The sequence below is a fragment of the Chenopodium album genome, chromosome 11 (assembly GCF_948465745.1).
Source record: "Chenopodium album chromosome 11, dcCheAlbu1.1, whole genome shotgun sequence".
In the NCBI taxonomy this organism is placed as follows: domain Eukaryota; kingdom Viridiplantae; phylum Streptophyta; class Magnoliopsida; order Caryophyllales; family Amaranthaceae; genus Chenopodium; species Chenopodium album.
Genome location: NC_137844.1, coordinates 7,247,526 through 7,265,784, shown reverse-complemented (window position 1 = coordinate 7,265,784; position 18,259 = coordinate 7,247,526). Strand labels below are relative to the sequence as shown.

At 36.7% G+C, this 18,259-nt stretch overlaps 2 protein-coding genes across 4 annotated transcripts; one reads left to right on the top strand and one right to left on the bottom strand.

The window, feature by feature from the left end:
* The first annotated feature begins 343 nt into the window (after window positions 1-343).
* On the top strand, window positions 344-988 carry LOC145568431 (germin-like protein subfamily T member 2). The gene has a single exon (XM_081627853.1). It carries the CDS (start codon window positions 344-346, stop codon window positions 986-988), a length of 645 nt encoding a protein of 214 aa, XP_081483979.1.
* Window positions 989-1,660: 672 nt separating this feature from the next.
* On the bottom strand, window positions 1,661-12,702 carry LOC145567287 (nuclear ribonuclease Z-like). Of its 3 annotated transcripts, none has more exons than XM_081626547.1 (8): window positions 12,442-12,702; window positions 11,541-11,703; window positions 11,353-11,423; window positions 11,148-11,243; window positions 10,335-10,448; window positions 9,356-9,424; window positions 9,197-9,271; window positions 1,661-2,060 (listed from the first exon to the last, which is right to left on the bottom strand). In XM_081626547.1, exons 1-8 carry the CDS (start codon window positions 12,673-12,675, stop codon window positions 1,986-1,988), a joined length of 897 nt encoding a protein of 298 aa, XP_081482673.1. In that variant the 5' UTR covers window positions 12,676-12,702; the 3' UTR covers window positions 1,661-1,985. The 3 variants fall into 3 exon arrangements, with proteins under 3 accessions (XP_081482673.1, XP_081482676.1, XP_081482674.1); XM_081626550.1 differs by lacking the exon at window positions 1,661-2,060 and adding an exon at window positions 8,021-8,686; XM_081626548.1 differs by lacking the exon at window positions 1,661-2,060 and adding an exon at window positions 8,021-8,668.
* Between the last annotated feature and the right edge of the window lie 5,557 nt (window positions 12,703-18,259).

Genomic DNA, 18,259 nt, shown 5'->3' with positions numbered 1-18,259 from the left:
AGTAAAAAGGTAGCTGTTCATATATTGAATAATCTACGGTACGTAGTTTCGTAACTGATTTAGTTCAATGTGTGAAAGCCAGATTAATCCTAAACAAAACATGAGCTTCTTCCACGTTCAACAAATTGAATCAGTCTTTTACCTCCAACCTCCAACCTCCAAGTCTACAACCACTACAACTTACCATATTGAAAAAAATCATTTGCAGCAGTCTTACAGAATTTGATATATTTTGCATATTAATGACCTATATAAACACCTTAATCTTATTTTTCATACACAAACAAAACACTCTAATCTTACTATTCATACACAAACAAAACTCTCTCACAAATACACACTCATGGCTGCCTTATTCTGCATTGTAGTTTTCTTGCTTGCTCCTTTTATCTCCCACGCTGCTGATCCTGATCCCTTGCTGGACTTCTGCATTGCAGACCTCAGCTCATCTCCCTCATTTTCCAGTTTTCCTTGCAAGCCTGCCTCAAATGTGACCTCTGAAGACTTCTTCTTCGATGGATTGATTAAGGAGGGCAATACTTCTAACATTTTTGGATCGAAGGTCACACCAGGGAACGTTCTCACATTCCCTGCCCTAAACATGCTTGGACTTTCAATGAACCGGGTTGACCTTGCACCTAATGGGATGAACCCACCCCACTCCCACCCACGATCAAGTGAGAGTGGAGTGGTGATCACAGGGAAAGTTCTAGTTGGTTTCGTGACCACAGGGAACGTGTACTACTCGAAGGTGTTGGTTCCAGGGCAGATATTTGCGATTCCCAGAGGATTAGTTCATTTTCAGAAGAATGTGGGGGATAAGAAAGCAGTAATAATAACATCTTTCAACAGCCAGAATCCTGGTACAGTGATCATATCCACAACTCTATTTGGCACCCAACCTTCAATTCCAGATCATGTTCTATCCCAAACTTTCCAAGTTGATTCAAGTGTTGTCCACAGTACAGAATCCAAATTTGGATCATAAATTTAGTATGAAGATCATGTCAAAAAGATTTTTTTTAAAAAAAAAAAAAAAAAACCTACTACTCTATGAAGATGAACTTTATTTATTTATTTATTTTTACGATTTTTGAGAATAACGATTAGAGTTTTATGCAATTGAATTATAATCAATACAATAAATGATGTAGTTTTCGAGTTGTTCGCCTGCTTATTGGCAAGAGAAATCATATATATCTTTGTTTTTTATGCAAACTTTTGAGGATATGAAGCAAATCTTAGTAGGTCATCCTTTACATAAGAAGAAAGGCAATTCTAGATTTAATACAAGACTTAGCCTTTTAAAGTATAATTTAAGATCCAATGCACACAATTTAGTAGACTATATTTCAAAAATTCAGAGTATGAATTAAGGCATCATAACCGATTTAAGGTTTGTTCAACATAATTGTATTGGTATAGACAAATATTCAACACTTTTAACAACCTAGGACACTTCAATCTTAGTTACTAGTTAAAGGGTCATACAATAAGGCTGATGGTTAAATGAAGCTTAAAACATTATTAAACACTAATTTAACAGTTGAATGGAGTTCCTTGACTATCAAATAAACAAGACACCAGTTGAGTTTGTTTACCGACCAAGCGCAGCCATGATACATTAGCTTTCTGAGATTAATTTCATTCCATTTAAAACTAGATTTACACCAAGTTAATAGTTACACTTTACTAAGTTTGTACAGTACTAGCCACTAGGGTGAAAATCAGCTATAATGTGATGTCAAAATTGAATTCATGGTTCACTGTAGAACTTAATTCAGTAATAAACATCTTCATATTTTGTAGTTACTAGGGTGGTAGTACACTAGTACATGTCATATGGAAAAATGCTTGTATTTCTAGTGAGGGCAAAGGGGGAGAAAAGAAGAGAAAAGAACCAGTTCTATAATCTTGCACAAAAACAACTCAACTTCTGTACAGGAGATAGATGTGTTTCAAAGCCCTCATTATAACACCAATCATTAAATCCCTTCAGTGAGTGCAAAGATCCGGCCGGCAAAAGCTAATGGCAATCTCGAAATGGCATCTTCAATTTCCTGCCAAAGCTACATAATTAATAGCTGGATTTTGGCATCTAAATAGATTTACTGACAATACTTACAATAAGTGATAGTACACAATATTGGCAGAGCAGTAACACAGCAGTAGAATTAAATTTAAGGGGTCAGAAGATGTAATTTGCAATTTTAGGTACAGAATCAAGCATCACTTTTATAAATGGAGCAAATTAAATTTAAAATATATGGCTAAGAAAAGGCGAAACTGAGGTACTCTGTAACATTCATGAGAGAGAACACAAATCAAAATCAGGCTGAGAAATATAACTGTATAAGATGACTTTTGTTGTGGTGGGTATGCATACAACAGGACCACAAGGTAACAACATATACACACTAAGCTAAAAAAATGCAGCAGAAAATCTGAATCTAGATGCATTTTTTAACGCAACTAGTTAATTTTTGCTCCCGAATGAAGATCCAAATATTTTCTCCCTCCATATCTCCATATTTGGAGGCATCAAGATCAGCTCTTCACCTGTTATGGGCCAGATTTTTCGTACAAGCACATCTGATGCCATTTATTATAGCTAGAAATCCCAAGTTCCTCTAGTATTGCTATTTGTCATGCCAGAAACATGACAATACCCTAACTCAGATGCCCTAGAAATAAGGGAGGACATAAAAGATATTCCCTGGCACAATTAGCACAACATAATTGTTTAAAACAAAAACAATTTTTCTGACCTATACAATCTTCTACGCACAGAAAGCCCAGCAAAGAATTCTTCAACACCTTTTTTTAATCGAGAATAATTTTTCTGACGAAAGATAACTTCTATGCACAATTGCACAGAAATCCGAGCAATAAAAAATATACATAATACTCATCAATCTTGCGCTCCAACTACCCACACTGCCACCTTAATCCTTCAACTCTATTATAAGCCATTTCAATCTATAAATAACCTTTACTTCTGCAAGGCAAGCACAGTGTCACGGTCCGGATGTTTTGACACCGGGTCGTGCGGCGCGCCCTCGTCTATTGAGGACCAGGACGCAAGCCTAGAACGAAAGAGGTTCGTGAGCACACAGCAACACGGACCAAGGGTATCTCAAGGGAGCACTCGTTAACCACGGGTGCGGAGTCGAGGCTTGTGACGGCCGATGCTTCAAAGCGGGCACAAGCGGAACCGACGAGAAAAGGCGTCTCTTGAAGGTTTCTTAGTTTGGTGGGGGATGCTTCAAGACAAGGCAAGCACAATATCTATAAAGGCTTAAACAACAACACAAGTCTTAAAGCAAGGCAAAGGGGTAGGGAGCTTAGATTCAATAACCATTCGCTCCCTATAGAGCTTTATATAGTATTACTGAAGAATTACAAGTGAACGTTGGAATGACAGTAACACAATAATTCTCCCTAGAACCTAAAAAGTGAAAAGAAAGACTTAAAAGACAATACATGAAGGAAAATACAATAAAAAGGGAAGGGGATACATAGAGAAAGAGGTGGATTCTAACATCCTCCCCCACTTAAGCTGTCGACGACCTCGTCGACTTACAAAACATTACAGATTAATCTTCTGTTGCTGGTGTAGACCTCACCCTTGTTCTGATGTTGGCACGGTTGCTGGTGTTGCGGTTGCTGTCTTCTTGATCTGGATGATAGGGCTTGAGACGACTGACGTGGAACACTGGGTGTATCTTCATCCATGTTGGTGGCTCAACCTTGTAAGCATTCTTCCCAATCCGTTTAACAATGCGGATGGGGCCTTCATATCTCCTGATTAGCCTACGATCTCTCCCTCTGAGGAACTTCAATTGCTCCGGTAGAATCTTCACCATTACCATGTCCCCAACATCGAATTCTTGTGGCCTCCTATTCTGATCAGCCCATTTCTTCATTCTTTTTGCTGCCCGCTCCAGGTAAGCGCGAGCAACTTCCATATTTTGTTGCCACTCTTTCTTGAATTCCCGGGCTTCACGGCTTCTCCCTTCTTCTGACGTTGTAATGGTGTGAGGTAAAAGGGGTTGTTGTCCCATCACCAATTCAAACGGACTTCTATTGGAAGCGGAACTCTTTTGTGCGTTGAAACAGAGTTGAGCGACGTCAAGGAGTTTCACCCAGTCTTTCTGATTGGCGCTGACGAAGTGCCTCAAGTATTCCTCTAAGAGCCCGTTGAATCTTTCTGTTTGTCCGTCGGATTGGGGGTGGTGACTTGAAGACATGTTTAAGTTCGACCCCATTAGCTTGAACAACTCTTTCCAAAATATGCTCGTGAACCTGGTATCTCTGTCGCTGACGATGCTTTGCGGCAGCCCCCAATACTTCACAATGTATTTGAAAAATAGCTCTGCTGTCTCCTCCGCACCGCAAGCCTTCTGTATAGGAACGAACGTAGCATACTTTGAAAACCTGTCGATCACCACCATCATAATTAAATATTGATCCACCTTAGGTAGACCACTGATGAAGTCCATAGACACGCTCTCCCACGGACGCGCCGGAACGGGAAGAGGATCTAACAGGCCTCCAGGCTTCTGACGATCAACTTTGTCTTGTTGACAAACTAAGCAAGTTCTGGTGTAGTTGATAACGTCCTCCTTCATCGCTGGCCAGTAATAACCCATGGACAGCAAGCTCAAAGTCCTCTGCCAACCAGGATGTCCAGCCCATAGGGTATCATGACATTCTTTCAAAAGCATCCTCCTCAGGCCTCCCGCCTTTGGAATGAATAGTTTGTTGCCTTTGGTGTAGATGAGTCCATCATCCATCCAAAAGCGTCTTGTCTCCCCTTTTTCAATCAATCCCTTGAGGGTGCTCGTCATGGGGTCTCCGTCGAGGTGTTGCTTGACTTGATCTTTGACCGAGGTGGAAACATTGCTGGCCGCTAACGGGGACAACATCTGCATTACCGCTAAGTCGGCTCGTCGACTCAAGGCATCCGCTACCCGATTACTGGCTCCTGTCCTATAGGTGAACTCCACATCAAAATCAGCAAGCACTTCCTGCCATCTCGCCTGCTTCCCTGTCAGCTTTGGTTGAGTGAGAAAGTGGCTCGCTGCGGTATTGTCAGTACGGACAAGGAACTTGGACCCCAGCAGATAGTGTCTCCACCCTCTCAGACAGTGGACGATGGCCAGGAGTTCCTTTTCTTGAGCAGCATATCTTTTCTCGGCTCCACTCAGCTTCCGGCTTTCATAAGCAACTGGGTGGCCATCTTGAAGGAGGACTCCACCTAGAGCAAAGTCCGATGCATCAGTCTCCACTTCGAATGGTTTGTTGGTGTTTGGAAGGGTTAGGACAAGCTCTTTCGTCACCGCTTCCTTAAGCTTAAGAAACGCTTCCTGTTGCTCCTCTGTCCAATTCCATTTTCGATCCTTCTTCAGCAAGTCGGTGAGGGGGCTTGCAATTGCTGAATATCCCTGGATGAAACGGCGGTAGTAGTTAGCTAGCCCCAAGAATGATCTTAACTCTGAAACATTCTTCGGGGCTTGCCAGTCGTTGATGGCTTTAATCTTCTTTGAATCCATTCTGATGCGACCCCCACCTACAAAATGACCGAGGAAGCCTACTTCTTTCTGAGCGAAAGCACATTTCTCCCGCTTCACAAACAAATGATGCTCTCTCAATTTCAAAAATACTTTTCTCAGATGCTCCAGGTGGTCCTCAAAGGTGCGGCTGAAGATCACGATGTCGTCCAAGTATACCACAACAAACTTGTCAAGGTATTCGTGGAAGACTTGGTTCATCAACGAGCAGAATGTTGCTGGAGCATTTGTTAACCCAAACGGCATAACTAACCATTCGAAAGCCCCATATCTGGTGACGCAGGCCGTCTTCGGTTCGTCTCCTTGGGCAATTCTGACTTGATGATAGCCTGACCGGAGGTCAAGTTTAGTGAAGTACACAGCATCCCCCAATTGGTCGAATAAGTCAGCTACCAAGGGTATAGGATAATGATTCCTCACGGTCAGCTTGTTTAAGGCCCGATAGTCGATGCACAATCTCAAACTCCCATCTTGTTTCTTTTGGAAGAGAATTGGTGCCCCGTACGGTGCCTTTGATGGTCGGATGAACCCGGATTGGAGTAACTCATCAAGTTGTCTTCGTAATTCAGCCAACTCGGGTGGTGCCATTCGATACGGACTCCGCGCGGGAGGTCTAGCTCCAGGCACCAACTCAATGGTGTGGTCAATGGCTCTTCGCGGAGAGAGTGTTTTTGGCAGCTCCTTAGGAAGGAGGTCCGCAAATTCTTCGAGCAATCCCTTCATAGCAGGAGGGAGGTCAGTTTGTATCTCATCCTCTTTCAGCGAGAGGGTAGCAAGGAATGTTGGTTCATTTCTCTTCATTCCCTTTTTCAGTTGCATTGCGGACAAGTGGGAACCCTTCTTATTTCTCCCCGCTTCTCCTGGTGAGCATGTTCGTAAGAGGCAAGGATGGTTGCCGGCAACAAGTAGGGAACCCAAGTGGGGCATTGGGACAGCTTTGCTGACACGGAGGAAATCCATTCCCAATACCATCTTGAAATCATCCATCGGTGCCACTGTGAAATTGAGGGTGCCACTCCAATCCCCAATCTTGGCTTTAACATTCCTGGTGATACCGTGGATAGGTTGAGCTTCTGCGTTGACAGACTTAATGCGGCCTCCGCCTTGTATCACTTCCAACCCCAAATGGCTAGCAATCTCCTTGGTGACAAAGTTGTGGGTGGCTCCGGTGTCAACCATAGCTTTGACCATCTTCCCATTAACCAATACTTCAACGTACATCAATTCTGACGCATCTGTTCCCATGGAGTACATGAATCGTATTGAACTCAGTCTTGAGGTTTCCTCTTCGTCATTCTCCACCTCCTCCCTAGTTTCTGTTTTCTCAGGTTCAAGTGATATCGAGGAGAGTTTCTTCTGAAGGTTGTCAATTTCTCCTTTGTGACGACACTCGAACCATTTGTGAGGCCCGCGGCAAAGGATACATGAAAGGGGTCTATTCCAGGTGGTGGAGCTTGAAGCTGCACTTTTGTTCGTCGACGCAGACGATCCGTTCCTTCGGGGGTCGTCTCCCCCGCTTTTGTACCTACTCCCCATGCTGTTTGAGCTAACATGGGAGTTCCCAGTGGTGCCTTTTGGGGTACTGGATGCTGACCCACTAACAACTTTCTTCTGATTCAATCCCTTGTCTGACGAGTAGTCCATCAACCTTTCAGCTGCGGCTATGGCCCCCGACAAGGTGTCTATCTTCTGGCGCCAAATCTCTCTTTGGGCCCAATCCTTCAAGCCTCGTACAAAATTGAACAGGCGATCCTTCTCAGTCATATCATGGATCTCGAGCATGCATGCAGAATATTCCTTTACATACTCCCGAATAGAGGTTTTGTGTTGTAAGGTGGCCAACTTTGTACGAGCCACGAACTCTGTGTTCTCTGGGTAGAATTGTGCCATCAGTTCCTTCTTTAAATCCTCCCAAGTATCTACCGACGTTCTCTTTGCTTGAATGTCGGCGTACTTAGTTCGCCACCAGAGCTTCGCGTCGTCTACTAAGTACATGGTGGCATATCCGGAAGATCATCCTCCAACTGGCATATCCGGAAGTATTGTTCCATATCGAAGATGAAGTTATCAACTTCTTTTGAGTCTCTTGTGCCATTAAAAGTTCGAGGTTTGGGGGGTTTTATCTTACTTCCACCTCCCCTGAGTCCTCTTTGGGCACGCGCCAAGGCGGCACATTTATCTTGTGTTTCATCCGCAACTCCTTGAACAAAATTCAGCTGTTCCGTCAACCCATCAACTATTGACTCCAGCTTTTCTATTTGATCGGCTTGTTTCATCACAATATCCTCGAGTCTGGGCAACCTTTCTTCGAGCATCGCCCAATGTTCGGACTTGCCTTCAAGCCAAGCAAGTCGTTCCTCAATTGTGTATCCATGCATCTCTCCTTCTTCTGCCATATCTGCGGCAAGCTTGGCTCTGATACCAACTGTCACGGTCCGGATGTTTTGACACCGGGTCGTGCGGCGCGCCCTCGTCTATTGAGGACCAGGACGCAAGCCTAGAACGAAAGAGGTTCGTGAGCACACAGCAACACGGACCAAGGGTATCTCAAGGGAGCACTCGTTAACCACGGGTGCGGAGTCGAGGCTTGTGACGGCCGATGCTTCAAAGCGGGCACAAGCGGAACCGACGAGAAAAGGCGTCTCTTGAAGGTTTCTTAGTTTGGTGGGGGATGCTTCAAGACAAGGCAAGCACAATATCTATAAAGGCTTAAACAACAACACAAGTCTTAAAGCAAGGCAAAGGGGTAGGGAGCTTAGATTCAATAACCATTCGCTCCCTATAGAGCTTTATATAGTATTACTGAAGAATTACAAGTGAACGTTGGAATGACAGTAACACAATAATTCTCCCTAGAGCCTAAAAAGTGAAAAGAAAGACTTAAAAGACAATACATGAAGGAAAATACAATAAAAAGGGAAGGGGATACATAGAGAAAGAGGTGGATTCTAACACACAGCCCTCAACCAACAAGCTCATCTCCTGATTGAAGCAACTTATTTCATTACCAGGAAATTAGGAATCCCCCCACTTCATCTGAACATTGCTCACCAACCTATTTAAGTGTGAATTTGGGAGAGGATAGATTGGTATACCTGCTCAATTAAAGATCACTATTATGAAATCAGCTTCAAAACTGAAACCAAATCCAGGAGTTTACATATATTAGACATCTAAATAATACCTTCACATTAATGCTACTCTAATCATTTCTATTTAGCTTAATTAGCTGCTTAATAGAAATGATTAGAAAACATAGGCTATTCATGAGAGCCTGAGGGCTTCCTCAATAAAAAAAAAAAAAAAAAAAAAAAAAAAAAAAAAAAAGGAGAGCCTGAGGGCAGAGAGTAATAAGTAAAGGGCAGATATAACCAGGTGTAGGATTTGCTAAGTGAAGAAAGATGAAAAACAAAATTGTTAGAAAACTACTTAAGGCTAGAAAACCAAGAAGAATTGACAAAGGCAGCAAAAGATCCAATTTTCCAAGTCATCTCCTATCTGCGAAATGCACTTATTCTAGTGAATATAGTTTCAAATCCATATATACAAACAATAAATCAAAGTATAAACAATTCCAAAGCCACTAGAAAGAGCAAACAAGGTCGGATTTTAGTATCTTTTACCTCTACGTAGTATCTAGCAGAAAAGTGGATCAGAAGAATTGCCTTATTCAGAAATTTTTCAGCATACTTTACAACCTGTATGATAGTTAAACAAACGATATCAATGAAGAAAATGCAGCATCATTATACAAACATCAGATACAAAGGATGAAAAAGAACCTCATCCAGATGTGTATGTCCATAATCTCTTGCATGCACCACGTCAACTGCTTTGTCTAAGAAGGTGCACTGCATGATAACATAAAAGGCAGAACACGCCTATTTAATCAACTGAATCTTAGGAAAAAAGACACAGCTATTATTCTCCTAATAAGCTACTAGTGGAGAGAATAAGTTTAAAACGAAACAGTAGTCGATAGAGGATTCAAGCAACCTTAGACATACAAGTACCACAAGGTCCACAACCAACTGAAGTCCCTGCCATAATGGGTCTGCGGATTTGTGCCTTGAGGAAGGATAAGATGAATATATCTCTAGACCCACAAACAGAGGTTGCTTCTAGAATTAACATTGAAGTTGTGGAGAGCAAAATCCAGCACTATTAATAAGCTTCTGCTATGCACATCTAGCAAACTCACAGAGCAAAAATCCAAACTCAACACTCTCTAAACACAAAAACATTTGTTGGGAGGAAAGGCATTTTTGGTTTTTAAGTAGTACTAAATAAAGGAAGACGTTGTGCCATTTCCAAAACCAACAAACCGTTGACTTTCAAGTTCCAACTGTAAGTGTTCCCTTACTAAAACTCTTCAGCTAAGGATAACAACAAAGAAAACTCAAGTACCCTTGCTAAATCTGCAGATTTCCCCAATAACACCAATACCAATTCATAAGCGTTTATCCAAGAGTTTTAAGACTGAAAGTATTCCTTCTCCCTGTAAAACTTGTGATAAGATCATGGTACGCAAGAGAGAGCTTATAAAGATAGGTTGCATGGATCTTACATCACAATTCACCAACACAAACATCATATACATCCGTTTTGCATATCGAACAACCAGAAATTCCACAAACAAATCAACAAAGAAGGCAGAAGTTCAAATAAATTAAACTTACTGGTATTAAGAAACATCATTGATTGAACAAGTAACAGCCAATAAGTAAATCTGAAAAATCAAGTGCTCATAAAGCGAGTTACCTCCATCACAAGAATCTTTGCCCTCAGCACATCAACATTAGCTGGATCAACAATGAAGTCAGCTGTTGTGTCTCCAGTAAATGCTATCTCAGGTGATGTAGTTGTCGTGGTAATCTGCCAATGTGGAACCAATACATCAGACGCAGAAGGCAGCAGAAACAAATGCATGAGAAAGAAGTATGCTAAGTTGCTGACCACTTAGGCATTTGCATAGCTCTTTTATTATGAAACTATTCTAGCTTTACAGGGTTGGTATTGGGGGAAGGAGGAGGGGAGATGCAAGAACAGTCTAAGAATTTGAAAGGCCCAGCACATCACAAGAAGGCGTCAAATATGTAACTCCAGTTTCAGCTGTGACGACATGTGTACAATTTATCAAATTAAGAAGGACTAAGAAAAAGGATTCCAGCTAAATTAATGCTCCAACTGACCCTTAAGATACCAACTACAGAAAAAGAGGGCCACAAGTTAATAGGCAGTCAGCTAATACAAATTTGTACTTCAGAGTGTTACTGTGTTTGTCTGGCAATTACAAACTACATCCACCCCGACATATGACTAAATGGTTGCATGGACCTCACTAGATGGATACATCTAAAGTAAGGAAACAATGCCAAAACAGATACAAAGTATCATTTATCCCTTACATAGTCCAAAATCTCTTCTTATCATATATTCTGACTAATTTCAGATATAAACCGAGAACACAAACTTACAGTCTCATGATTGAGCAAACAAACTTTTTGAATAACAGTCTACCCTATCACCGTAGATGCAACAATTGTCAGTTGATAATACAGTTATCAAACATACCTCCACACCTTTATCCTTCAAAGCCTTTATCTCATTTCCAGGAAGACCAATGTAATCCTGCTTAAGCTTGTGCTTAACTGAATAAATTACATATCCCTGCAACAAATAATATGAGTGAACAAAGTATACATGGTTTATAGCTCGAGGATGTCTTTGATCCACACAGATGAGATCTTAATAGGAAATATAACTAAGTAATTGGTACCTGACTGGGAATGACATGATATGTCTTAAATGCTTTTACTTTGAGATCCCTCCTAATATAGAATTCTTCTCCTGAAACTTATATAAATAAAAATTTTAAGCACAGTAATTAAGTTGGCATGATCATTGAAGAAATCAAGCCTGGATGGAGCTAATACATTGAAAATGTTGATCTAATACGGACATTACCCACGTCTAGACCAACTAAATTATTCTTCAGCTCAGATTGGTCCATTGCTCTGTGTACATCAAAAAGCCTTTCCACATCCTCTTTTATTGCTTTAGGCACAAAAATTGTAGGAGGTTTCATAGAGAACAATCCACGAGTCGCAACATACATCGGTAATCCTCCCTAATATACACATCATATTACACAATACAAATAGTATTTAGGAGATATACACAATTCACAAAATACTCCATAGACTGTCTATTTGAAAAAGCATATGTCAAAAAAAAAGAACGAAAATCATTTAAAGAATTCAACTTTAACAAAACTGCAGGATTCACAGTATCAGTAAAAAAAACTATCCATTAATTCTTTATCAACCGATGATTAAAGAGACAATATGTTCCCTTTGTTATACAATTACTCCAACAACGGAGGCACGGGGAAGGGAGGTAATATACATCCTTAAAACAGAACATAGTAATTCAGTAAACATTTTTAAAAAAATCCTCCAAAAACAACCACCAATTCAAAAATCAATGTTATTCCACTCACGAATTTCATTGATACTCAAACAAATCTCAAACAGTTCCCATTGCAGTGATTATACATATCAAATTTCTCAATGATTATAAATATGACATAATCCAGAAAATATTCCAAAACCCAAAATAAGATAATAGCAGAAACTTCTCATAATACATTAAGCAAAAATCAGACTAACTCAAAAGCAAGGAAGCCCACAAAATACTCTCAAAAAAATAAAAAATAAATAAATAAATAAAATAATATAAAAACCCAAATCAAGAATATGGAAAAACTCGACAAAAGTTAACCAAAAATCAAAAATTTCAAAAACACAAAAAACCCATGAAATATTACAAAATAAAGATCAAAAAGAGAGCAGAAGAAAAGACATACAATGTGGTCCATATGACCATGGGAGATAAAAAGGAAGTCTTGAGAAATGGCGCGTTGAGGGCACCTTCCGATATCGAAAGCGAGGTTGAGAGAAGGGACGATAATGCATGTTTCTTGGCCAGCAATTGATAAACCCTCAATTTGATAGCCTTGTATATTTATTCCCCTTTTCTTCTTCTTTGTTGCTGAGTTTGCTTCCAAGTTCGTCTCGTCATTCTTCGGCTCCATTGACATATTTGATACTATTGCAGCCTTTGACTAATGCCGACTACCTTTGCCTAACAGTCTAACACACTCGTGTTTTTTTTTTTTTTTAGGGAGTGAAGGACCATGACATCTTAAGTTTTACGATTTTTTTGCTTCAATTAGTGAGTAGTCCAGACGTTGTGCCAAAATACTACTTTTTATAGTTATACAACTATTAATTTTTAAAAGCATTTAATAATATGTAGTATATATTTTCAATTCTTTTTACTATAATGTTATTTAGGCCCTGTTCTTTTGAGCCTCTAGGCAGAGCAGAACAGGGGTCAGTAGAGCAAATCAGATTAAATTTCAGCAGAGCAGATTTCAGAATAGCAGAGCAGAGCCGAGCCGAGCAGAGCAGATTTTAACATTATTATTAATACTATTATTAATGTTATTATTATTAATGTTGTTATTATTATTATTATTATTATTATTATTATTATTATTATTATTATTATTATTATTATTATTATTAAGTGCATATTGAGTGAAAACATAAATAAATGTATACCATATTTAACATATGTTAATAGTAGAAAGATAAAAGACAACAGTTTACTTATATTCATTTCACAAAAATTTTAAAATAAAATAATTTAATGAGTAATAATGATTTTACTTATAAATATGTCTTAATCATATATTTTAAACCCTCAAAATAACAATGTACAAAGTACTACTACGGTTTATTTAAATTTTTAAAAATATATATTTTTTTATGTATGTGCTAAAATTTGTTATATATTTAGATAAAATTCATAATATCAAAAGATAATATTTTATATTTAATTAATTTAAACTTAAAAATCTCATTCAACAATTTTGCTTACATGGCATTTGAATTATTTAATTTTAAAAGAAATTAATAATCACTTATTTTATTGGCTACAATTAAAATTTATAATCCTACGTGGCGCGTTAAGAAAATTAAATCCTATATGGCTCTCTAAAAACTCGGGAAAAAAATCCCCATATATATATATATATATAATATAATATAATATAATATAATATAATATATATAATTATTATTAATTATTATTATGATTAATAAATATTAATTATTATTAATATTAATAATTATTATAATTATTTTTAATATTAATCATTATTATAATTATTTAAAATAATAAATTATTATCATCAATACAATATTAATTATTATAATTGAATATTAATTATTATTGTTATTATTAATTATTATTTGAAAATAGAGCAGAGCAGAGCAAATTTCTATTGAGTAGAGCAGAGCAGAGCAGATTTGATCTGAGCAAAGTAGAGCAGAGCAGAGCAGCTCTAAAGAACGGGGCCTTAGTGTGCAACATTAAAGCATAATTGACTATTAGCCTAGCTGGTTAAACAATAACGTTGCTTCCAAGAGGTCAAGTGTTCGAACCTTTTCATCCATATATTTTTTTCAATATAGTTAAGACAACATGGAGTATTGTTGGTAGTGCGAGTGACGTGGCATATTGAGAAATTAAGTAGATGACATGGCATAATAAGGAGTTGAGTTAGTGACGTGGCGTAGTGAGGGGGTCTACGTGGCATAGAGACGTTTTTAGAAGAGCGGATAAGAAAATTGATATCCTCAAGTACCCTTACTTGGTAGGATTCGATCCCCAAATCTCTAGGAGGGGAAGCCAACAGACTTTAGAGTACTCTTTTGTGTTTTTTTAAATGTTCCTAGTTTGGTCACCACATTTGCCACGGATTTTCATCAGTAAAAACAAGTTAATTTTCTACACAATTTGAACAGTTATGGTAGATTTGAATGACCAAATCTCTCCTGCATCTCTTTCCACAATCGAGCAAAAGAATTCTCAAACAAGAAACACTTGGCTAGTTTGTAGAATTCAACAACTAGCTCATCAATATATAATCATTTCTCAACCATTTCTGATAATATGATGAACTAACATCAGGTGTAGGAATATTGATATCAATAAAACCTAGCTTTTTCCTAGCAATCATCGTCTTTCTAATTGTTCTACTCCAGTTAATGAAGTTTGAACCAGTGAAAACATGCTTTCTAGGTTATATACCTAGATGATTGTCATTCAAGATATAGTAGAAAATCGTTAAAATTGACTCCAAAACTATGAGAACCAACTCCAGATTCATTCAAAACCATTCTTGAAATCAGTTCATCGAAGAAGAACAAATACAATAATACAAATTAATTGATAGAGAATCGAAGAACAAATACAATAATGTAATTTCATTAAAAAAAATTGTTCAACAAAAATAAGGTAGAAAGAACAATTTGATCTAAATCATTAAAATCTTAGGAAATCAATAATTCTCTATGCATATTAAATAGTGCAAAATTGTTCATTAGGAGAGGAGCCAAATCTGGAAAATTATGAATAGAATTGGAAGGAATAGAATTGGAAGGAATAATTCTTTTTAAAGAATTTACAAATAATAGAGAATAATAAAGAATTGAAGAACAAATACAATAACTTAGGGCATGTTCACTTCAACTTAATTTCAGTTCAGCTCCTAATTTCCTTCTCTCATAAAATATTCATTTCAGCTCTATTTAGTTCAGTTCAGCTCCAATCAGTTCAATTCAGTTCAGTTCAGTTCAGTAAATGTGAACAAGTCTTTAATTTATAAGAGATAAATTAATTTCAGTAAATTTAATTTTAATAAACAAAATCAATAGCATCGAAGAACAAATACAATAATAGTGAATCAGTAAAATATAATTTTTAATCAATATAATAAATTTAATTCGGCAAAAATAATTTTAATATTTTAAAAATAATTTCTATTTAGCAAAATTAAGGTGGAAAAAACAAGTTTTCATTTAAATATATTTGGAAATCAATAATTCTCAGTGCATATTAAATAGTGCAATAATTTTCATTAAGAAAGGATCGGAGCCAAATCTAGAAAATTATGAATAAAATTTGGAAGGAAATAATCCTTTTTTTTTTTAATAGGATTCATTAATAACAAACCAAAATCATAATCATATGTTAAAGGACAATATATTTTAGAAAAGGAAAGGAATCATATAATTATTAGGAAATCAACAATAATATCATAATCTACTAGTATATAAAGAGGCCGCCAAAAGCATGAGTTATGAAGGGTTTTCTCACAAGGCTTATTCTTTATGCTTTAATTATATATAATTCAATTTTTCATCTCCATAACTCTAAATACAAGCAATAAGAAATTATAACAAATGGTTGGAAAGAAGTTCTTTGCGTCTCTCATGCTAGTGCTACTAGTTATTCTACTTTGCGGTAAGCGTTATACATTACAAAGTTTGATAAATCTCCCTATTATGAATTATGATTATACTTTCTATTTTTATATGTAGTAAATTTGTAGAATTTAATCTAATATAATTTTCAGACATTGATTAAAACTTTATATGCTTTAAAGTATTATGTGTGTTAAAATTTAAACAATATTAGTGTTAAAACTTTAAATTACTTTATCCTTAATTTAATTAATTTATTACTCCATAATATTTTACTTTTAATTCATTTTTATTACGGAGTAATATTTTTACAGTTTATATATTTTTTTGACGGGAATCTACAGAAAAATAAAAAAAGCTAGATACTTCAGACATTCGCAAAAATTAAAATGTGAATCGAATCCGAAAATTTTCTTATCATATCAACCGATGATATTGCATGTAATCATCAAAGTTACTGATAGTAGTGGTACTCGTATTATTTATTTATTTTTTATCATATTGGATAAGTGCAGGTTCTAGTGCTATGAGTTCAAGATTTGATAAAGTGTTCCTTCAACACATTGGAACAAACGATGACGACGACGAATGTTCACCTTTTCCAGGTTGTACTCAAAAAGAGTGTCAGACTGCATGTAGTAATGATATTGCTCAATGCATTGAGCCGCCTTTCACCGAAAAATGTTGTTGTAATCCGGGCTATCCGGCATAGTTGCGGTCAAACTGTTAAATAAATAAACGCAGCGTCTTAGTAAGTGCAAAAAACTCGATCTACAAATTATAATTATGGACATTTTTACAATGTTTAAAAAATGTATCATTGCAAGTGAAAGTGCAATGCACCCTACAAATTTAATAATGGATGTTTTTATTTTTTACACTAGATTAGTGCCCATGCGATGCACGATAGTAATAATCTTTTTTCATATAACTAATTTGTGATAAATAAATATAAAAATGAGGCAAGTCGTGCAATAACACAAATGCGTGCAATGCATAAAGAAAAATGAAATAATAAGGCAAAAATTATCAAAACTACAATTGAGAAAAATAATATTATTGTTGATTAGTTGTGTTTAAAATATTTAAAAATATTATACATTATATTAAATTAATGATGCATGTTATCCCCAATAAAACTATACAATTTAGATGTAGTATGACTTTTTTTTTTTTAATTTTTCTTTTAAAAGGTGTAGTATGACTTTTTATTAATGAATTAATTAACTTAGTTCAAAAAAAAAAATGTACTTCCAAATAATAAGGTAAGTGAAATAATTAAAAAAAGATTTAAAGTTGACATCATATATTATACTAGCGGGAATTTTTTTTAACGATAGCTTGACATATGCCCAAAATGATCGATGTAAGCATGACATATTTTAGTAATAGTTAATACGAGTAGATTTTTTGAAGGAAAAAAAAAGTTATAACTTGGTAAAAAGGAAAAGTATTATGTAGAAGGAACTCAAGTGAGTCCAATCATACAAAAAAAAAAAAAAAAAAAAAAAATTGTTAGAAATTAGATAATAATGGTAAGATATTAGATAATAAGTGTTAGAAACTAGATAATATTGACCAGGTATTAGATAATAAGTATTAGAAATTAGATAATATTGGTCAAATATTAGATAATTAGTATCAGAAATTAGATAATAAGTGTCATAAATTAGATAATATTGGTCAGATTTTAGATAATAAGTATAAAAAATTAGATAATATTGGTCAGGTATTAGATAATATTGGTCAGAAATTAGATAATAAGTATAAGAACTCAAGCAATCCTACGATGCAGAAGACTTCAGCTAGTAAAATAATCAAATCTTCATGTGTTGATATTCTGGGATAACCAAGAACGGCCCTTTGATTCGTTATCTACAGTGGCATCTTTAACAATGCTGTTCAAAATGGTTACAGCAAAGCAATCCAAACCCTCAACAACTGCTGCATAGGCGGATCCAATGCTTCTCATGGCGTCAGGAGCCTCCTCGTATAAGAACTCCAGCAATCCCACGATGCAGAAAACTTCAGCTATTCCGATGAGGCAGTATTGTATTAGCAGCCAAAAAGCACTCAGATCTGACATTGGACTGAGAAAACTAGACTCATACCCATTTTTTATTGCATAATTTCTCCTGAATCTCTCAAACACCCCAGCTAATCCGATGAGGATTTCCCATGATGCGCCTTGATATAGGGACAAATACATAATAATAAAGGCAGCGGTCGTCGAGGTTTGCGTTCAACAGAGTCCGCCATTGAAGAAGAAGAAGGAAGCTTCTACGATGAGGTAAGGATCCGAATGAGGAGGAGAGAGAAAATGTGAAAAAATGGTGATGAATGAAGGAT

Excerpts from the sequence above, each read along its gene's own strand:
- LOC145568431 (XM_081627853.1), top strand. The coding sequence starts at position 344 with ATGGCTGCCTTATTCTGCATTGTAGTTTTCTTGCTTGCTCCTTTTATC.
- LOC145567287 (XM_081626547.1), bottom strand. The coding sequence starts at position 12,675 with ATGTCAATGGAGCCGAAGAATGACGAGACGAACTTGGAAGCAAACTCA. Across the intron at positions 11,424-11,540 it reads TTTAGTTGGTCTAGACGTGG|GAGAAGAATTCTATATTAGG; the intron begins GTAATGTCCGTA and ends TATAAGTTTCAG. Across the intron at positions 2,061-9,196 it reads CTGCTAGATACTACGTAGAG|GAAATTGAAGATGCCATTTC; the intron begins GTAAAAGATACT and ends TAGCTTTGGCAG.